Source organism: Peromyscus leucopus, chromosome 8b (assembly GCF_004664715.2).
Source record: "Peromyscus leucopus breed LL Stock chromosome 8b, UCI_PerLeu_2.1, whole genome shotgun sequence".
Taxonomy (NCBI): Eukaryota; Metazoa; Chordata; class Mammalia; order Rodentia; family Cricetidae; genus Peromyscus; species Peromyscus leucopus.
The window spans coordinates 52,394,295-52,416,365 of record NC_051086.1 but is presented as its reverse complement, the minus strand read 5'-3'; the positions used below and the strand labels follow the sequence as shown (position 1 = coordinate 52,416,365).

Sequence of the window (22,071 nt, the reverse complement as noted above, 5' to 3'; positions counted from 1 at the left end):
ATTGTGCTCCTCCCTGGGAGAGGCCTCCTCCCTGGGAAAGGACACCTCTCCCGCTCCCAGTTTTCCTCAGTTGCCTGTAGGTCTTTATGTAGGGTTGAAGCCTCAAGGGCTTTTCTCCAACCAGTTTGGTATGTTCATTGGTATCAACCTTTTTTCAGATCACATTTGGGCAGTCATGTTGGTGAGACTTTCTGAGTGTAGCTTGTGCTGTTACTAGGACACACAATCTCACAGCACACTCCCTGATCCTCTTACAGTCTTTCCACCCCCTCTTCTGCAACGTTCCCTAAGCCCTAGATGGGAGAGTGTTTTATAGATGTGTCCCCTGGGACTGGGCTCCACAGCTCTGCATTCTAACTGGTTGTCGTTTTCTGTAATGGTCTCCATCTGTTGCAAAGAGAAGTTTCCTTGATGAGGGATGAGGTTATAAGGACACATGTTTGTAGATTGTTGTTAGGGATTATGGTGGGTTAGTAAATTAGTGGTTGTCGACTGTCCTCCAATAACCACAACTTCATTGACAACAGGTACTAGTTAGCTAGGTTTCCAGAACCAGGCATGGTTTCTCTTTTGTTGAGTGGGTCGTAAGTCTAATTAGAGAGCTGTTGGTTACTGCCAAGGTACGGTGCCCCGACTGCACTCTTGGGGCTGTCACGCCATGTGACTTGATGTGGTTCATAGGTGTCGTAGCTGGGTAGGACTATTGGTTACCTTCCTCCTTTGGAAGCTTGCGTGGTGCCTCCTGCAACTATGAAAGCCAGTCCTCAGGGGTTGTTTAGGTCAGTTCCAGCTCAGGGGTTTCTGTGTCCTGTTTCTGAAGTACACAGTGTTTTCAACAACTCACCTTCCACCTCTGGAAGATAACCCAGGGCAACAGCAGTAGGCTGCATGTTTTGGGAGTCTCTTGACTAGCCCTGGGTTTGTGTTGGCTCTTACAGCTATTTCACAGGCAAAGAGATCAAAATTCAATGATGTTAATGAAAGTGCTAGTGAGGTAAAGACCATCACCGTCACCGTGGTGGCCGTGGCCTCCTAGTTGAGTGGCCTCTGCTCTGTGTCACGATTGCTTTCGTTGTGGGCCTGCGATGTCTTTGACGACTGGGCTTGCTGGATCGTGTCAACTGCAGAGTCATTTTTAATTTTCAGAAACTCTTGAGCTGAACAGTGAAGCTCCAAGTTCTTAGGTGTAATAGGACTGTTGTTCTAAAGACTGGTGAGAAATGGAGTCACCTCATAGGACGCCTAGTTACTAATGTGTGAGCTCTCCATATGTAGTCATGAAGAGAGTGGGATAAGTATGCATAGGGATTGGGGATCTCTCTGTCTCCAAAAGCCCTTATGGCAATCTGTACCTCAGACTCAAGAGCTGTGAGCAGAGCTGGGCACTCCAGATCTCCTCAGGGCAGCAGGGGAGGCCGTCAAATGTTACTCATCACCTTCTCCTCAGACCTCCTGGAAACACTGATAGAAATGAACTCGATCCTGGAAGACATCCAGAAGTCTCTGGACATGTACTTAGAGACCAAGCGCCACGCGTTTCCTCGCTTCTATTTCCTGTCCAATGATGACCTGCTGGAGATTCTGGGCCAGTCCCGGAACCCGGAGGCTGTGCAGCCACACCTCAAAAAATGCTTTGACAACATCAAGCTGCTGAGAATCCAAAAGGTCGGCAGAGGTGGCCACGATGGGAGTGAGGGCTGGGGAGGAACAGCGAGGTCAAGGCATTCCAGGCTTTGGAAGGGACCACACTCTCCTAGCAGGACGGTGGCATTACTTAATGATTGTAGATCCTCACATAGAAGTTTCCAGAACTGGTAATATTGAGAGGAGTAAAGAGAAGGAATTACCTTTAAAGGGCGCAAATGCTTGTAGAACAGTCGTTCTCAACCTGTGGGTCTCAACCCCCTTGGGGGTTGAATACCAGGTACTTACATTACAATTCATAACAGTATCAAAATTACGGTATGAAGTAGCAACAGAAATAGTTTTATGGTGGGGGTCACCACAACGTGAGGAGCTGTATTAAAGGATCGCAGCCTTAGGAAGACTGAGAACCACTGCTATAGAAGTTTGCCAAGAGTGAGGCCCGGAGACGGACGACTTCTCTCTTCTCCAGGTTGGGGGCTCCAGCAGCAAATGGGAAGCCGTGGGAATGTTTTCAGGTGATGGCGAGTACATTGATTTCCTCCACCCAGTACTTCTAGAAGGACCTGTGGAGGTGAGTGGTGGCAAAGGTCTTAGAAGCAAACTGTCTTTTGATTAGAAAGTTTGCTTGACCACACCTTTAATCCCAGCGCTCGGGAGGCAGAGGCAGGCGGATCTCTGAGTTTGAGGCCAGCCTGAGCTACAAAGCCAGTTAAGGACAGCCAGGGCTACCCAGAGAAACCCCTGTCTCAAAAAAATCAAAGAAAGAGAGTAAGTTCGGCTCCATGAGGAGAGTCCATTTCCACGAAGGGAGATGAGCTTGCTTTGTGGTTGCTGTTTCTTCAGTCAGGCATGGACTTGACATTTTCACCCCTCCTTAAACTTAAGTTTCCATCAGTGCTCCAGCCCTCGGCCTCCTGCCTTCATGTCCTTTGGAGACCTGTGCCCGATATTGCCTGCCCCCCCCCCCACTCCCCGCAGTCTTATTTCCCCTGCGCCTTCTCGTGGGGAACCTCAGCCACCGGCCCTTCAACAGAGCCCTTGTGTTAGTTACTTCCTTCTCCCTAGGCCTGGCTTGGTGATGTGGAACGGGCCATGAGGACGACCCTGAGGGATTTGCTTCGGAACTGCCGATTGGCCCTCAAGAAGTTTCTCAACAAGAGGGACAAATGGGTCAAAGATTGGGCTGGCCAGGTGAGCTGGGGCCACACCAGTGGGGGACGGTGGAGCTAACAGAGCAGCACGTGGACAGACAGACTCCAGGGCTTCCTGCTCCTCCCTCCAGGCTTGGCTCTCGCACTCTATGTAATGGAACCGGGGCTCTCGACCCAAGATGCATGTGCTGTCCTTCAGGGCAGACTGGGCATAGTAACACTGGGTTCTGGAAGAAGATGGAACTCAAGAAGGGGCTGTGTAGGTGGCTAAAGGCAGGGCCTGGGAATCATCTTCTGTACCCACCTCAGATGGTGATTGCAGCTAGTCAGATCCAGTGGACAGCTGATGTCACCAAGTGCCTGATGACCGCTAAGGAGCGCTCAGACAAGAAAATTCTCAAGGTCATGAAGAAGAAGCAGGTGGGGAGCTCTTCAAGTGTGGGACAGACCTGGAGTTGGAACTGGGGTGTAGGTAGTGACTAGAGCCAGAGCTGGACATGAGCTGGTCGGAATGAGCCAGAACAAGGGTGCTCTGGGACAGAAACGCTGGGGACCGTACAGTGTGCACAGAGGCAGGCTCTCCTGAGAAGATGCTGGGCATAGGAATTGTAGGGATTGGCGCGGAGCCGGAGGTGACGTCAGGTCAGGATGTGGTGTCATCCAGCTTTGGCTACACTGCTCAATCTGTTCTTGCCTGTTGCCCACTCCACAGGTGTCAATACTAAATAAGTATTCGGAAGCCATCAGGGGGAACTTGACCAAGATCATGAGGCTTAAAATCGTGGCTCTGGTGACGATAGAAATCCACGCTCGGGACGTGCTGGAGAAGCTGTACAAGAGCGGCCTCATGGACGTCAATGCGTTTGACTGGCTGAGCCAGCTTCGCTTCTACTGGGAGAAGGTGTCAGATGGGTCGACGCGCCGCTCTCTCATCCCCAACTGACCCATGATGCTTTTCACTCATGGCTGTGTGCTATAGCCTTTTTTTTTTTTTTCTTATCCTTTGGTTTTTCGAGACCGAGTTTCTCTGTGTAGCTTTAGGTGCCTGTCCTGGATCTTGCTCTGTAGCCCAGGCTGGCCTTGAACTCACAGGGATCTGCCTGGCTCTGCCTCCCAAGTGCTGGGATTAAAGGTGTGCGCCACCACCGCCCGGCTGTGTGCTGTATTCTAACCCAGCCCTCTATTCTTTCACAGCTTCTTCCTTACAAGTTTCCTCTCTGTCTCACCCCCAATTCAGGAGTGGCAAATAGCTATTCCAGGCACTCTTCCTAACGGTGCCACTTGGCAGTGACTCAGAGCCCAGGCAGCTGTTTCTATGGACTGGGTGGGGGGACATGCAGTCAGGAACCCATTTTCTGTCTTGGCCCTAGACCATCCCTCCTTTTAACTCCAAAACAGAATCCCTAATCTCCCTGCAGCCCCCCTGACCTCTCTGAGCCCTACAGGGAGCCGTTTCTGTCTCTGCTCTTCCCCCCAAACCCATCCCTGTCTCTTCCTGTCCTGTTTTCCCAGGATGTTGACGACTGTGTAATCCGCCAGACCAACACACAGTTCCAATACGGTTATGAGTACCTGGGGAACTCTGGCCGGCTGGTCATCACCCCCCTGACAGACAGGTCTGCCGTGGGCACGAACGGGTGTCTGGGGGAGGGACCGCAGAGACAGCAGTCTTCCAGGGGTCGGACCCGAGCCGTGTCCCAAATTCTCAGATGTTACATGACGCTGACCACGGCCCTGCACCTTCACCGAGGAGGCTCACCCAAAGGCCCAGCAGGCACTGGGAAGACGGAAACGGTCAAGGACTTGGGCAAAGCGCTGGGGATATACGTCATTGTGGTCAACTGCTCCGAGGGCCTGGACTATAAGTCCATGGGCAGAATGTACTCAGGACTAGCCCAGGTCAGTACCCTGCCTCCCCATCCTAAAGGTCCTTTGCACATCTTTTAGTACCTGAAAATCAACCGAAACTCAAATCTGGTTTATACCTTTGCAGCTTGCAAGACAGCTTGCCTGGGGTAGTTCTTACAATCACAGTAAAGAAGTGAAACTCCTTCCACTCCCTGAGTTTTTCACAGTGCATGCTTGAGTATGTACAGAAGCTCCGGCACCCAGGAGCTGCTCAGTGCACACAGGTCCCAACCACAGCTTTGGCTGCTGTCTGATGTAGAGCTCCGGCCAGAAGCTATGGCACTGTTACTCTGGTCCCCCTGAACCCCTATTTTGAGGCCACCTTTCCTACCAAAGCACTTTCAGGAAGAGTGTGTTAATCTTTATGTTAATCTGTGGTCTAGCTCCTCAGGGCACCTCTCTTTGTGTTCATCTGTGGTCTAGGATCTCAGGACACCTCTCTTTGTGTTCATCTGTGGTCTAGCCCCTCAGGGCACCTCTCTTTGTGTTCATCTGTGGTCTAGGATCTCAGGACACCTCTCTTTGTGTTCATCTGTGGTCTAGCCCTCAGGGCACCTCTCTTTGTGTTCATCTGTGGTCTAGGATCTCAGGACACCTCTCTTTGTGTTCATCTGTGGTCTAGCCCCTCAGGGCACCTCTCTTTGTGTTCATCTGTGGTCTAGCCCCTCAGGACACCTCTCCTGCTTCAGTGACCCTGAATCTCTCTCCCACCACAGACTGGAGCCTGGGGCTGCTTTGATGAATTTAACCGCATCAATATTGAGGTGTTGTCCGTGGTGGCCCAGCAGATCCTGTCCATCCTATCTGCCTTGACTGCCAACCTCACCCGTTTCCATTTTGAGGGCTTTGAAATAAATCTGGTGTGGTCTTGTGGGATCTTCATCACCATGAATCCTGGTAGGTGGCAGGAACTGATGGCATGGGGGTGCAGGGGGGTGAGAACTGGGTGTCTGGGATAAGTGTTGTGTCCTTCCCTCTCCCTCCCTCTGTGTCAAAGTGCTTAGTCAGCTAAGAGCTACTTGACTAAAGAGACCTGCCTTAGTCAGCTTTCCACGGCTGTGACAAAATCCCCGAGGACGATTTAGCTTAAGGCAGAAAGGTTGGTTTTGGTTTCACCATCTCGGCCCGTGGACCTTCATTTTTGAGCCCTTGGTAGGGTGAGGCAGGATGTCATGAAGGAGGTGTGTGGTGGGACAGGACTGCTCATTTCACGGTGACCAGGGAGAAGGGGGGGGGGAGGCAGGGAGAGAGAGGAGAGGAAGATTCATTGGTTCATAGGTATACTCTTTACTTCTTTCATGTAGATCACACTTTCTAAAGCTTCCTTCCATTAATAGACGTAGATCAGTGAGGAACAGCCCATTGATGAGGTCAGGACCCTGTGATCTGGTCTAATCGATTCTAGAAGGCTCCACCTCTGAATCTGTTGTGTCAGGAACAAAGCCCTTAGGGGACATTTCAGATCCAAATTCCAGCAGCGGAAGAGAAGCAGGAACTACAAGGAGAAGAGAAAGTCTTTTCTCTTCCTGTTCCCCCTGAAGGGCTCCAGAACCACTATGTGTCTCAGTGGAGCCCTAGTCTTCCCAGTGGGCTAGCTCCGTGCTCTGCCTTCCTTCCCGTTTGGAAAATGAAAGACTCCCTAATGTATCGAGTTCCCTCGCCTCATTGAGGGAACAGCTCTGGGGAAGGGTATAAGAGAGCATAAAACCTCAGATCGGAGCCGCGGCTGTGAGCTCTGTAGGGCCGGTGTGGCCTCCATATAGAACTCAGCAGCTCTGTGGTTTCAGCTGGAAGGAAACAGGGCCACGTGGACAGTAAGGAGCACTTATGAGGAAAGAAGATGGGAGGAGGGAGAGCCAAGGCAGAGATGAGGCGGGATTCTGGCTTGGAGCTGGAGCCAGGGAGAATGTTAGGGATAGAGTAAAGGCTGGGTGGAGTGGGATGTTTGGGAGATCAAGTGAGGACAGGGAAACGTGGTTCAAAACAAAGGACTTGGTCCCCAGGCTATGCTGGCCGCACGGAGCTTCCAGAAAACCTCAAGTCCATGTTCCGCCCGATCGCCATGGTGGTGCCGGATTCTACGCTTATCGCGGAAATCATTCTCTTTGGGGAGGGCTTTGGCAACTGCAAGGTATTCTGCGATCTCTTCCTTCCAATTATTTTATTTCCTTTGCATAATTATTCCCTGGACAGAGGAGCCCCGGAAGGACTCACAATCTGTTTATCCTAACAGGAACTTAGAGTTCTGTCAGTAGGTTGTGAAGCCAGAGGAGTCCAGAGGGCGCGGGGTCTCCCTTCCACGACACCACTGACCGATAAGAGCGCAATCCACAGCTCTCCTAGCATGGTCCAGAGCACCTTCTAGATGCTTCAAGTCCCTGACCTAGATCCTTATGTCTGTAACTGTTCCCAAATAAAAAGGGGACTCGTGGGAGCTGAGCTATTGTCTTCTCTGCACGGTCCCCAGATCCTGGCCAAGAAGGTGTACACACTGTACTCCCTGGCTGTGCAGCAGCTCTCCCGACAGGACCATTACGACTTTGGCCTGCGTGCCCTCACCTCCCTTCTACGCTACGCTGGCAAGAAGCGCCGCCTACAGCCGGATCTGTCTGATGAGGAGGTAGGCCAGACACATGGCCCCGGCACCTCTGTCTCCATTGGCACTGGTCTGATGGTGTCTTCACGACAGTTTTCCAGGCTCTTTCTCTTCCTTCTCCAGATAGAGATATTCCACCCACACCCGCCCACCCGACCTGACCCGCCGCTGCCGCCGCCTCATGCTTTGTCCCCATCGTGTTTCTGAGGACCCGCTCTGGCATAGCCATTGTTCTTAGGTCTCCCCTTTCCCCACACAGGTTCTGCTGCTCTCCATGAGGGACATGAACATCGCCAAGCTCACATCTGTGGACGTTCCATTGTTCAATGCCATTGTGCAGGACCTTTTCCCTAACATTGAGCTGCCAGTCATAGACTACGGCAAGGTATTTGCTGGTGTGTGTGTGTGTGTGTGTGTGTGTGTGTGTGACAGAGGACAACTTACAGGAGTCAGGTTCTCTTCTCCCGCCAGGTGGGTCCTGGGACGAGACTCAGATCGACAGGTTTGGAGCACACTGAACCGCCTCACTGGCCCAGTGTTTATTCTTTAATAAGCTCCTGGACCTCAGGTGTGACTGTGCATCTGGGAATAGGAAGTGTGATGTCATCCACTAGGTGTGACTGAATGACAGGTGGCTCCTCCTTGGACCCACATAAAGAGTTTCCTCTCTGACTCACATCCTACAGGCTCACCTGCTCACATTACTTTATTTATTTAGAGACAGGGTGCTACTGTGTAGCCCTGGCTGACCTGATACTCCATATCTAGACCAGGCTGACCTATATTCTCGGAGACTGACCTCCCTCTGTCTCCCCGTGGGTCACTACATCAGACTCCAGTTACTTCTGCTCAGCAGATCCTTGAATTCACTGAAACCTCAGCTCTATTGGCTATAATATCCATTAGCCCTCTCCCACTTCTCCCGTCCTCACGGTGGGAACTTTGAGGAGAGTCCCTGGGAGCCGGTTGGTATGGGAGAACAGAGGAGTAGAGACCGTATAGAAACTACAAGAACTTTCCTTTCTGTGTTCTGTCAGTCCATGTGCTCTGAGCTCTTTTCAGTTGAAACTGCTAAAATGCTGGATTGAAACATTAAAAAACAAACAAACAACAACACCACCATCCTTTTTAGTGCATTGCTAAAACGGCGGGAATTCCAGGAGCCTTGGTGCAGGGACAGTGAATGAAGAGACTTTGAGAGGCAAGCGGCTTCCAACACTGGTTTGTTTGTTTTTTCCCATGAAAATCTTGTCACTCTAAGGTGGCAGGGACAGGAAGCACAGCAGCCCACGTCTGGAGGTGGACGGAAAATCCCGAGCTATGGAAGCCTGCAGGGGCACACCCCCAGTCAACAGGAAACTGTCTGAGCCCTGGTGATGGGAGATTTCTCCAGCTCAGCCTCACACTGTTTATGGTTATCCGTTATCTTACTGTGAAACTTAAAACCTCAAGCTTAACGTCCTGGGCGGTTTGTAGATTGTCAGTGCCCCCGGGTGACTGGCAGAAGCCAAGGGGAGTGGTTTCTGGAGGAGCGAAGCCTCGGCTCAGGTCCAGAAGAATGAATACCAAGCAAATGGTCACCAAAGCCCAGAGGGCAGTGCACACCATTCGTATAATCTGCAGCTAATGGAACTCTAAGAGGAAACTTTGCAGATAGCTGTCCTTAATGTTTTCTCAAGGAACCGAGAGAGGAGCTGTGAGCCAGGAACAAGAGAGTGTGTGCAGAGTGTGCTGGAAAGGGAGTGAGTGGAATCTGCAGAACCGTCCAGGCATGCTTGTGCGTGGTGCCATCTCAGCACTCTCTGGAGGCGATGGCAGGCAGACAGTGGGCGCCAGACCAGGTCTGCACAGTGTTTAAAAAATGTGCATTGTTTTGCCGGGCGGTGGTGGCGCATGCCTTTAATCCCAGCACTCGGGAGGCAGAGCCAGTCGGATCTCTGTGAGTTCAAGGCCAGCCTGGGCTACCAAGTGAGTCCCAGGAAAGGCTCAAAGCTACACAGAGAAACCCTGTCTTGAAAAACCAAAAAACAAACAAACAAAAAAAAGTGCAATTTAAGGGCTGGAGAGACGGCACTCGCTATCCTTGCAGAGGATCCAGCTTCGGTTCTCAGCACCCACATGGCGGTTCACAACTGTCTGTAACTAAGTTCCAGAGGATCCTGTGCCCTCTTACAGTCTTCTGCATACATATGGGGTACATAAACTCATGTAGACACATGCATGCATATCAAAACAATAAATAAATCTTTATTTAAAATGTAAAAATAAAACCGTCAGTGGAGAGACAGAGGACATCTAGCTAAGGAAAGTCAGTTGTATTGTATGGCGACTGTGCTGAAGACTGACTTCTCCTTTTTTTTTTTTTTTGGTTTTGTTTTTCAAGACAGGGTTTCTCTGTGTAGTTTTGGTGCCTGTCCTGGATCTCATTCTGTAGACCAGGCTGGCCTTGAACTCACAGAGATCCGCCTGCCTCTGCCTCCCAAGTGCTGGGATTAAAGGCGTGCGCCACCACCGCCTGGCCCTGAAGACTGACTTCTCAGGTGTGCATCTCACATCCAGAGGGCAAAGGAAGATGAGGAGGGAGATGGCTGACAGGAGGCCCTTAGCCACTTCTGAAAGGTCTGGAAGAGGAGCAGGCAGGGCGGAGGTTGCATTGGACATCTGTGGCATCAGTTCCGAGTCAGCAGGGCCGTGGAGTAAGGAGGCCTTTAGGGGCAGACTGTTTGACTAGTTAGATCGCAGCCAGATGTGGGGGTCCACACCTGCAGTCCCAGCATCAGAAGGCAGAGGCAGGAGGATCACTGCAGTTTGACTTTAGCCTGGTCTACATTGTAGGTTTGAAGCCAGCCAGAGCTGTGTAACAAGACTGTCTCAGGGAAAAAAAAGAAAAGAAAAAGCCGTCGTATCTCTGTGATCTGGTGTCTTAATGACCCTGGTGACTGCCTCCCTTCTGGGTGGAGGCCTAGGAGATGAAAGGGCGTGAGTCAGGCCTGGGGAACATCCTGGGTGTGAGGGGGAGTGAGTTCCCGCGTTGACTCAGGGAACATTTGCAGATTGGGTGCTCAGGCCTTCTGCTTCCTTTCATCTCAGCATAAACAACAGTGGCATCCAGACCGGAGAGTGGAAGAATTCCCGAATTCTCTCTGGGGAATTCTTCCGACCCAAGAGGAATGACTAAAACGTGGGAGAAGGCCCCCATGCGTTAGCTGCAGGGCTGCTCTGCCCAGTCTGGGAGCCCCTGACTCACATCAGCTGCCGTCTTTTCATCTTCCACAGTCATATAAACGAACTTGGGAGTAGAGGGGGGAGAATCAGGAATTCAAGGCCAGCCTTGGCTATATAAGGAATCTGAGGCTAGCCCGGCTGTAATGATTATTATTACACACAGAGACACGAGCAGAAAACCAAAGCTCCCTGAACACCCGAGCGGAGGCTCTAGGATGAAGCCGTTGGGCGTTAGCAGTGGGAGGGGGAGGTAAGAGAGAAAGAATGGGGACATTTGAGTCAAATTCCTCCGGCAAGAGATTTATTTGTTTTAAACGCAGAACAGACCCGATGGTAAGGGTTCTGAAGCAAAGGATCAGCCCTGAGAGAAGAAGCAAGTGTCTACTTTTTACGTCTATGAAAAAAGGGTGGGTCGTACATCACAAGGAAGCAGGCTCAGTCAATATGTGACCCATGGTCCCATGGCACAGTGGCAGGAGTGGTTCTCTGGATAGAAGATTGGGGCTTAGTTAATGTGTGACTCAGAAAAAGTGATTATAGTCAGACTGATCCCCGTCCCCCACAACACACAGCAAAAACAGTGGGGGGCTGGGTGTGTCCTTGTCTGGCTTGCAGCCCTATCTCCTTAGGACTTGGTTACCTGGGGGGCCTGAGTTCCCTAACAGAAGAAGCCCATATAAACAGGAATGAGCCAATGGGAGAGAACAGATAGCCCGGGGAGGGGGAGAGCAAACCCAGAAACAAAAACAATCACTGGCTGTCTCTGCTGAGGAGTGGCGGCCACACCTGTAGACACCGGAACTCTGGAGGCTGAGAGAGGATGGTTATTTGTGTGTATGCATGTAGGTCAGCCGGGGCTGCCAAGACCCCTCCCAGACTAAAACAAATGAACAACTATCAGGATTATCAGAGAATGAAATTCTAATGAAATGCCCTTAAGAAAGGACTATGGCAGAGAGAAATCAGACAAAGAGGTGAAGAGATAAGACTCAAAGGAAAATCTAGGCAAGATAGCATTCCAAAGATCTCCAAAGCAGAAACAGAGAAAATGGAGGGAGTGGGGTCCCCACAGCTAAAGGAGAATTCACATACACGAGGCCAATCCTTATGATGGCCACCATTGTGAAACTGGAAAACACTGAACAAGGAGACTATTTCACAAGTTTCCAAAGAGGAAAAGAAAAGGAGGCAGGAAGCAAAAGTCTAAAAACAACAGCAGCAACAAAAGCCATGGTGTTCTGTGCTGTCTCGATGATATTCAGTATGTTACTAATGGAGCAGCCTTCAAAATTCCAGGGGTAAACATTTCTGACATCAAATTCTATACCAGCCAACCTATCATGTAGAAGGCTCACTCAGCTGCATTTTCAGTTCCGCTGATTCAGAAACCAAGGAACACAAAGCCCCTCTAATGTGTCCAAAAGCTGTCAGAGTGTGTGGCCGTCGCTAAAGCTCAGGCGCACACTGTGGAAGGTTGGCGGGGAGTCAGACGCGGGAAACATGATTAGTGAATGCAAGGGAAGCTTAACTGATGCTTGGGATGATGCTGAGGAGGGCGCGCAAGATGACGGTCACGGGATGAACCAAGGGAGCAGGCAATCCAGATCAAACCAAGCCTATCCAGCCACTACAGAAAATGAACCCCTCTATTAAAAAAAAATTCTGAAGCCTTCAGGAGGACTGCTTATAAGAAAGAAATTGATGACTGATGTGACAGTCATTTACAATTAACTAGCGAGTTTGGAGTTAGGTTAGTGATAAGCATTTTTTTTTTTTCCGAGACAGGGTTTCTCTGTGTAGCTTTGCGCCTTTCTTGGAACTCACTTGGTAGCCCAGGTTGTCCTTGAACTCACAGGGATCTGCATGCCTCTGCCTCCCGAGTGCTGGGATTAAAGGCGTGCGCCACCACCGCCCGGCCAGTGATCAGCATCTTGAAGAAACAGGAGCAAAAGCCACAGTAACTGTTAGAGCCCTTAGGGAAAACAAAAGAGTCTGGAAGGAAAGTCCACATCCTTCTGCTAATACTTGGTAGTGTTTATCGGAGACACACCTGAAACTTAAAGAGCTGAGAACCAAAGAGATCTGCCCGCTAACTACATCCGGAGAAAGCTAGGGAACCATGACAGACAGCTTAGCTTTTAAGGCAAAAAGCTCTACTGGAAATAGAGGGTCACTTCCTGATAATTAATAAAACATTTGATTCACCAGAAGATAAAACAGATCTAACTTGGATGTACTTAATGAAGACTCAAAAGAACTAAAGCTAAATTGGCTGAATTATAAGGAGAAATAGACAATCACATGACAGTCTCAACCTCTTCCTAAGTAGATCTGGCTGACTGCAAATCACTGTTACGGGAGATTTCAACAACACAATGGACAACTTTGAATTGATTCATGTCTAAAGAAATTTCACTCACGAATCAAAGAACGGTCATTTCTTTTTTGTTTGTTTGTTTGTTTGTTTGTTTTTCGAGACAGAGTTTCTCTGTGTTGTTTTGGTGCCTGTTCTGGATCTCGCTCTGTAGCCCAGGCTGGCCTCGAACTCACAGGGATCCGCCTGGCTCTGCCTCCCGAGTGCTGGGATTAAAGGTGTGTGCCAACATCGCCCAGTGAACAGCCATTTCTTTGGCACACACATAGAACATATAGGAACTCTAACCGTCTAAAGACCATGTATCTGCCTCAAGCATTCTGAAGGGACTTACTCACCTTCAGTATTCTGACTAAATGATAACTCTTGGTGTCAGACAAAGCAAGCTTTACATTTTTATTTTATTATCTTTATGTGTGTGTGTGCATGTGTGTGTGTGTGTGTGTGTGATGTATGTGATGGGTGTGTGTGTGCGTGTGTGATGGGTGTGTGTGTGCGTGTGTGTGTGTGTGTGTGTGTGATGGGTGTGTGTGTGTGTGTGTGATGTATGTGATGGGCGTGTGTGTGTGTGTGTGTGTGTGATGGGTGTGTGTGTGATGGGTGTGTGTGTGTGTGATGTATGTGATGGGCGTGTGTGTGTGTGTGTGTGTGATGGGTGTGTGTGTGTGTGTGTGTGATGTATGTGATGGGCGTGTGTGTGTGTGTGTGTGATGGGTGTGTGTGTGTGTGTGTGTGATGTATGTGATGGGCGTGTGTGTGTGTGTGTGTGTGTGTGATGTATGTGATGGGTGTGCATGTGTGTGTGTATGTGTGTGTGTGTGTGTGTGATGTATGTGATGCATGTGCGTGTGTGTGTGTGTGTGTGTGTGTGTGTGATGTATGTGATGGGTGTGTGTGTGTGTGTGATGTATGTGATGGGCGTGCCACAGCACATGTGTGGGGGCCAGAGGACAACTTTGTGGAGTTGGTTCTTTCCTTCCACACTTAGATGAGTTTTGGGGATCAAAAACTCAGGTCGCCATGCTGGCGTAGCAAATGTCTTTAGCCTCTACATTGGTGATCTTGCCATCCCTAAAGCAAACAAAGCTGTAGAAAGAAACAATATTAAAAAGTAAAGGAGAAGCCAGGCGGTGGTGGCGCTCGCCTTTAATCCCAGCACTCAGGAGGCAGAAGCAGGCGGATCTCTGTGATTTCAAGGCCAACCTGATCTACAGAGTGAGTTCCAGGACAGCCAGAGCTGTTACACAGAGAAACCCTGTCTTGAAAAACAAAATAAAAAAACAAACAAGCCGGGCGGTGGTGGCCCACGCCTTTAATCCCAGCACTCGGGAGGCAGAGGCAGGCGGATCTCTGTGAGTTCGAGGCCAGCCTGGTCTCCAAAGCAAGTTCCAGGAAAGGCACAAAGCTACACAGAGAAACCCTGTCTCGGAAAAACAAAACCAAAATCCTTTCTTTCTGGGCTGGAGAGATGGCTCAGAGGTTAAGAGCACTGGCTGCTCTTCCAGAGGTCCTGAGTTCAATTCCCAGCAACCACATGGTGGCTCAACCATCTGTAGTGGGATCTGATGCCCTCTTCTGGAATAAAGTCAATAGAGCTCTCATATACTTGAAATAAATAAATAAATCTTTAAAAAAAAAAAAAAAGTAAAGGAGAACATTGCATAATGATAAAATGACCAATGTATGGAAAAATATAACAAACAAATGTGGGTTTAAGCTTGTAATCTCAGTACTCAGGAGGCTGAGGCCTGAGACTCACCATGACTTTGAAGTCAGTCTGAGCTACATAATCTAGCTTGGGCTATAGATTAAGACTGTATCTTCAAAAACAAACAATCAAACAAACAGATAAAGCAATCAAAAAGATTCCTGGGTGTAGATTTTATGTTGCTTCCCTGATGAGCTAAGTTACATGGATGTTAGCATTAGAATAATCTAGTTAAGGAGATACATAAACTTCATGTGTCTTACAACTTTCTATAGTCTAAAAGTACTTTGTGTGATTCTTTTATTAATTAATTTATCTTTATGCACATGGGTGTTTTGTTTGCATGTATGTCTGTGCACCAGTACATGCCTGTCACAAAGACCAGAAGAAAATGCAGAATCCCCCAGAACTGGAATTATAGATGGTTGTGAGCTGCCATGTGGGTGCTGGGAACTGGGCCCTCTGGAGGGAGGAGCAGCCAGTGCTCTTAACCACTGAGCCATCTCTCCAGCCCAGAACAGTGAGGTCTTCCAGCATGGTAAATTATTTTGTTCCCAACTGTATCTCTAGGACTTAGCACAATGCCATAGAGATTCGATAAATATTTGTTGAATAATGCTAAAAAATGTGTAGATCTACACTGAACATTGTATCTATGAGTTTCTGAAGAAAAAATTACTCAAAATCACAAAGCTTAAAGCTAGGAAACCAGGCTGGCTGGCTTTAGAGCCCGATGTCTTTTGCTGTCCGTGTGAGTGTGTGTGTGTATGCATGCATGTGTGTGTGTGTGTGTGTAGTGTATGTGCATGGGTATACACACACAGCAGTCATAAGAGGACACAGGCTGGCCTGATCTGTCACTCTGCTTTATTCCTTGGAGACAGGGTCTCTCACTGACCCTTGAGCATGGCTGGTCACCAGAAAGCCCCCATGATCCTCTTGTCTCCAAACAACCATAGCACCAGGGTTTCAGGTCCATGTGTAGCCATGCCCAGATTTTTATGTGGGTGCTATAAGTCTAAACTTAGGGCCCCATGCTTGAACAACGCATTCTCTTACTCACTGAGCTCACACCCCAGCTCTAATGTGCCCAGCTTGCCTGCCTGCCTGCCTTCCTTCCTTCCTTTCTTCCTCCCTCCCTCCCTCCCTTCCTTCCTTCCATCTCTCTCTCTCCTTCCCTCCCTCCCTCCTTCCTTCCTTCCTTGATACTGAGGATCAAACCCAGGGCCTTGCATATTCTAGACAAGCAGCCTACCACTGAGCTATATCTTTAGTCCTGGTATCTTACCTCCGCACTAGCCAGTTCTCAGTGAATTAATGCGTTTGAGTGCAAAGGACCTTAGTGTCAGTGGTACCGGTTCGGATGTGTCTTCGCAGGCACTGAAGGGAGTGTGAAAGTCCCTTGGAGGACTCATCGATTTTCTTCCGCTTCTCTCAGATACAGGACACCATCGAGCAGGAGATCCGAGAGATGGGTCTGCAGATCACACCATTTACCCTCACCAAGGTTCTCCAGTTGTATGAAACCAAGAACTCTCGACACTCCACCATGATTGTGGGCGGCACCGGCAGCAGCAAGACCACCTCCTGGAAGATTCTACAGGCCTCCCTAACTTCCCTGTGCCGTGCTGGCGAACCCAACTTCAACATCGTTAGAGTATGCGGTGGGGCCCCCCGCATGGCCAGCAGGTGCTGGGAGGGGCCAGACCAGGATCCATGGAGGCCTGAGGGAGATGAGCAAGGAGGGGCTGGTGCAGAAGCCCAAGAGAGAGGGGCAGGGCCAGAGGTAGTGGGAGTCTGGGCTGCCAGAACCTCAGAAGTCTCTTGTGGTGTCCTTTCCAGGAGTTCCCTTTGAACCCAAAGGCACTGTCCTTAGGGGAGCTGTATGGAGAATATGACCTCAGCACCAATGAATGGACAGATGGCATCTTATCTAGTGTCATGCGGGCCGCATGTGCAGGTATCCTGTGGGTCAGGTGGGTGAGCAGAGATGTCAGCAGCTCCCCAGAGAGTGGGGACCCTGGGAACAAGAATCACCAATGGGGGTGAAAGGTGCCTGGGAAATGCCTTAATGCGTGGTGAGGGACACAAGGCAGTCTCTTGGTTTCCTTATCACCCGACTGCCATTAAGATGAGAAGCCAGATGAGAAATGGATCCTTTTTGACGGCCCCGTGGACACACTGTGGATCGAGAGCATGAACTCTGTCATGGATGACAACAAAGTGCTGACCCTCATCAACGGGGAACGCATCTCAATGCCGGAGCAGGTGCTGATGACGCTGTAAGGGGGGGGGGGAGCCGAAGTGGAGGCTGGCATCCTGAGAGCGTGGGAGAGAGCTGGGAGGAAGACGTGGATTCAGGGAAATCTACAACTGAAGCCAATGCTTTTCTAGGCTCAGGTGGGTTCAGTGGGAGAGCTCACCTGGCCTTTGCCTCTGGGTTCCATTTCCAGCACGGGAGACAGGGGGACCATTGCTACCATGGAACAATTGTACAGAAAAGAACTTTGTGTCTAGAAATCACGGTATAGACTCAGGCTATCCTCGGCTTCATTTCCACTGGTCTGTGAGGTGTGATCTCATGGGACGTCACACCTACCTTTTCCCTTTCTTTTCTCCTCTCTCTCTCCTGCCCTCTCTTTCCTCTCCCTTCTCTCTTTCTTGCATTTTAGATGGCATCTCATGTAGCCCGGGCTGGCCCTGAGTTTGCTAGGTAGCTAAGGATAACCTTGACTCCTGATCCTCCTACCTCTGCCTCCCAGATGCCATATTACAGGCATATGCCCCTACTGTTTGCTTCCATGCAAGCTAGAGAGTGATTTTTCCTAAGGAGAATTTTGAATAAGCTCTAATTTCTTTTAGCAAGCATCTGAATCACTGTTCTATTGCTGTGAAGAGACACCAGGAACTGGGAACTATTATAAGAAAAAGCATTTCATTGGGGGCTGGCTCACAGGTTCAGCGCTTTAGTCCGTCTTCCCCGTGGTGGAGCATGGTGGCACACAGGCGGGCACTGGGGCTGGGGCTGAGAATGCTACGTCGTGATCCAAAGGCAGAGGGGCAGAGAGACTGGGTCTGGGTGGGCTCTTGAAACCTCAAAGCCCATTCCCAGTGACACACGGCCTTCCGTGAGACCACACCTCCCAGTCCTTCTCAAACAGTGCCAGTCTCTGGTGACTCAGCATTCAAATATGTGAACCTATGCGGAACATTCTTATTCAAGCTACCATAGAAAGTGGCCATTTATAAACCTCGGGCCGTTTTTCCTCTTGCCTCATTTTCCTTGGCCCAAGCACACCTTAAGGCATAAATTCTGGGTGTTTTTATCCTAGGGATATGGTGCAGATGATAAGGTTCTGACAAAAGTCTATCCTTAGGTGTCTCTCTTGTTTGAAGTGGAGAACCTGGCTGTGGCCTCTCCAGCCACGGTGTCTCGCTGTGGGATGGTCTACACTGACTATGTTGACCTGGGCTGGAAGCCCTACGTTCAGTCATGGCTGGAAAGGAGGCCAAAGGTAAAAAGGGAACCGAGGAGAAGTGACTGGGGTGGCCTGTGGCAAACAGCAGTGGACGAAGCGTCTCTTCTTGCTCATGTCCAGACCGAAGTAGAACCCCTTCAACGCATGTTTGAAAAGCTCATCAACAAGATCCTGAACTTCAAAAAGGATAACTGCCACGAGCTGGTGCCCGTCCCCGAGTACAGCGGCATCATCTCCCTCTGTAAGCTCTACTCGGTCCTGGCCACACCAGAGAATGGGGTAAGGAGAGGAGCCAGCCCGGGGCAGGGGCAGAAGGGAGGGCCCACCACCCCACCTGTACACCTTCAGTTTGAACAAGGGCTTGAAATGGGGACTTAAAGGAAAGGCTGAAGCCTGACCATGGGATGGGTGTGTGTGTGTGTGTGTGTGTGTGTGTGTGTGTGTATGGGAGAGCCTTCAGTCTGACCATGGTGTGTGTGTGTGTGTGTGTGTGTGTGTAAATGAATGACTAGAAACACACGCTTGAATGTGTACTGAGCTGAAAGTCCAGACTAGGAATTCAGAATTAAATGTAGCAAGGGCTGGTAGTATAGCTCAGAGGGAAAGGACCTGCCTCATATGCACAAGGCAGACAGAGAAGGAAGGAAGGGAGGGAGGGAGGGAGGGAGGGAGGAAGGAAGAATGAGTAAACAGCCCAAGAGGGGGGTCTTCCTATAATTTCCTACCCATAGTCCATTCCTTGTTTTTTTGTACTTTGAAAACACAGCTAATATTCCTTGCTATACCATTTCTGATGAGAAGTTCTAGAACGTTCCAGATGAATTGATATTTCAGAAAAAATTTGTTCCATTTAGAATTGGGGAGGAAAGATTAAAAAAAAATTGTTGTTGTTGTTGAGATTAAATCGTTGCCTTAGAAATATTTTGCATTATTTTTAATGGTGTTACCAGGTAACAAAACTATTAATATATAACGAACAGCAGTTAAGGTTTCTGGCAGTGTGAGTTATTCATCATGGCCAGGAACAGGGGCACACACCTGTAATCACAGCACTTAAGAGCCCCGAGCAGGCAGATCCTGAGTTCTAGGCCAGCCTGGTTTGTAATTTGAGTTCAAGAACAGCTCAAGCTACACAATTAGGCTCTGCCTCCAAACCAAAGAACAAAAACCACTTACCAAAGAAAAACGAGCCTGCTGTGAGGACACACGCCTTTAATCTCAGAAAGGCTGGCAGGTGGATCTCTGTGAAGTCAAGGCTAGCCTGGTCTACACTGGTCTACACTGTGAATTCCAGGATAGCCAGGGCTATGTAGACAGACCCTGTCTTAAGAAAAAGAAAAAGATGTGGTTGACCTTTTTTTCAGTGTTATGCTTGTCCGAGGCCTGACTGGCACACTCCACTATGTCCTATGGCATGGCTCTTCTAACATGTCTGCAAACATTTTTATCACCGTCTTCCAGTCACATGTGGTTGTGGTGGAGCAGGGACGGACTGACTGCTGCCGCTCCTGAGAGAGTGCTGTCCTCTCATCCTGTGGAGGAGAACCCATCACTCTAGAATCCCTGGCTCATCTCACAGGCCAGAGGGTCTCCACCTACTTTCCTCTGTGTGTGTGTGTGTGTGTGTGTGTGTGTGTGTGTGTGTGTGTGTGTGTGTTTGGTTTTTGAGACAGGGTTCCTCTGTGTAGCTTTGGTGCCTGTCCTGGAACTCGCTCTGTAGACCAGGCTGGCCTCGAACTCACAGAGATCCGCCTGGCTCTGCTTCCCAAGTGCTGGGATTAAAGGCGTGTGCTACCACTGCCTGGCCTCCTGTCTATATTTTGATGATTGAACATTGATATAGGGCCAAGCTTATCATTCCGCATTGGACAGAATCCTATGATCCTGTCTTTATATTATATTCTCTGTATAGTCCTGGCTAGCTATGAACTCATGACAGACCTCCTACCTCTGCCTCCCAAGAGCTGTGATTATGAGCATTGTGCCATCTGCTGACATGTATCTGTGGTCATGAGCATCTTTATCCAGAATCTGTGAGAGCTCCTCAACTCTGCCTGTGGCTGTGCCCTGTGGCATGTCAAAGATGATGGGAGGATGCTGAGTTGGTGAGCTGAGCTGCTTCTCAGTGAAGTACGTGGAGGGAGGCAGCTCTCTGGGCTCCATGCATACTTCCAGAACAACAGCACCTGCCACGTACCCCTCAGGCAGGGAAGAGAGAACACGAGCTCTGAGTATGATGTGTCCACTATCGAGCTGGAATACTTTAAACTTAATTTTGTTTTGAGACAGGGTCTCGTCACGTATCGCTGGCTGGCTTGGACCCTTCTGACAAAGGTGTTTGCCATCATGCCTGGCTAAACTTAGTCTTTACTTAATCATTTTATTTGGCCTTTGTACATGTTCATGAGTATGTATGGGGACCAGAAGTCAACATCAGGTGTCGTCCTTAGTTATTCTCCGACTTGTTTTTATTTTCTGAGGCAGGATCTCACTGAACCTGGAGCTAGGCTAGACTGGTTAGCCAGATATCCGGGATCCTCCTGACTCTGCCCCCCCCCGCCCCCCCACTCCCATCCCCCCCCCATCTCCAGTGCATTGACTGCTGATGTCAGAAGCTGCAGCTGCCTATTTTGGGTGGTTTTTTGTTTTTTACTTTTCAAGACAGGGTTTCTCTGTGTAGCCCCAGCTGTCCTGGAACTAGCTCTGTAGACCAGGCTGGCCTCAAACATAGAGATATACCTGCCTCTGCCTCCCGAGTGCTGGGATCAAAGGCGTCACCACCACCACCGCCCAGATGCAGCTGGCTGTTTTTAATGTGCGTCCGGAGATTGAACTCGGTACATCACAGCTGTGTGATGTGTCTGTGTATGTGTTTTCACAAATGTGCTCACACACATAGGTGGGTGCAGTATGTATAGAGGCCAGAGGTTAATGTCAAGTGTCTTCCTGATCACTCTCCCCTTTTAAAATTGATTGAAGTAAGTGAGGTCTTTTGATTCAGCTCGTCTAGCTAGCCGGTTTGCCTGGGAGAGCTCCTAAGCACTAGGATTACCGGTGGGCTGCTGTGCCCACCTGGCATTTACATGGGCGCTGGGGAGCCAAGCTGAGGTTCTCATGTTTGTGAAGCAAGGGCTTACCACTGAGCCACCCTCCCTAGCCCCAAAGCTAAATTTTAAATGTATAAGTAATCATTGAGTTTAGTTTTCTTTTTTAAAATTAGATACTTCTTTTCCTTTTTTAAGACAGGATCTGGCCGTGTAGCCTTGAACTTGTGATCATTTTGCCTCCTCAGTGCCGGCCGGCCGGCGGGGATCACAGGCCTGAGCCATCCCACTGGGCTTCTCAAGCCCCCGTTGTCCATGCCCCCTTCCTGATCTCCTTTTCTTTCCTCCTCCACAGAAATAACTACTGAAGTAAGTTTGAGTCATTCTAGGTGCGCTAAAAGTGCTCAGCCAAAGCTAGGCTGTGGCGGTGCTCGCCTTTAATCCCGGCACTCAGGAAGCAGAGGCAGGTGGAGCTCTGTGAGTTCAAAGCCAGCTGGATCCACGTAGGGAGTTTAAGGCCAGCCTGGGCTATACAGTGAGACCTTGTCTCAAAAACAAACAGCAAATCAAACAGACAAAATTGCTTGTTGACCTAAAACCCCAAGCTATCCATAGATATTATCCTGTTTAGGAAGTAGACTATGGTGTGGCATGATGGTGCATGCCTTACATCTCAGCTTTTAGGAGGCAGACACAGGTGAACCTCTGTACATTTGAGACCAGCCTGTTCTACATAGAGAGTCCCAGGACAGCCAGGGCTCAAAAACAAAACAAACAAACAAAAAATGGTTTATGGTACATGTAATTGCATGCTTGTCAGACCCAAACTGTGACGCTGAGTGTCTGTCTACTGTGATGTGCAGGTGAGCTTGGCTGCTTTAGCGGTGTGTGCTGTTCCGTGGTAAATCCCTGCACTTACTTACTCTCCATTCCTCTATT

General features: G+C 49.5%; 1 protein-coding gene across 1 annotated transcript in view; it reads left to right on the top strand.

Moving 5' to 3' along the window:
• Positions 1-22,071, top strand: part of Dnah2 (dynein axonemal heavy chain 2) — a 119,498-nt gene that overhangs the window by 58,468 nt on the left and 38,959 nt on the right. The window contains exons 31-46 of the mRNA XM_028869326.2: positions 1,448-1,665; positions 2,117-2,218; positions 2,713-2,838; positions 3,108-3,218; positions 3,511-3,699; positions 4,311-4,414; positions 4,508-4,697; positions 5,423-5,603; positions 6,710-6,837; positions 7,174-7,326; positions 7,562-7,687; positions 16,048-16,266; positions 16,452-16,569; positions 16,741-16,877; positions 17,987-18,124; positions 18,209-18,367. Of these exons, the coding sequence (XP_028725159.1) occupies positions 1,448-1,665; positions 2,117-2,218; positions 2,713-2,838; positions 3,108-3,218; positions 3,511-3,699; positions 4,311-4,414; positions 4,508-4,697; positions 5,423-5,603; positions 6,710-6,837; positions 7,174-7,326; positions 7,562-7,687; positions 16,048-16,266; positions 16,452-16,569; positions 16,741-16,877; positions 17,987-18,124; positions 18,209-18,367 (2,399 nt within the window). The remainder of the gene's footprint in view (positions 1-1,447; positions 1,666-2,116; positions 2,219-2,712; positions 2,839-3,107; positions 3,219-3,510; positions 3,700-4,310; positions 4,415-4,507; positions 4,698-5,422; positions 5,604-6,709; positions 6,838-7,173; positions 7,327-7,561; positions 7,688-16,047; positions 16,267-16,451; positions 16,570-16,740; positions 16,878-17,986; positions 18,125-18,208; positions 18,368-22,071) is intronic.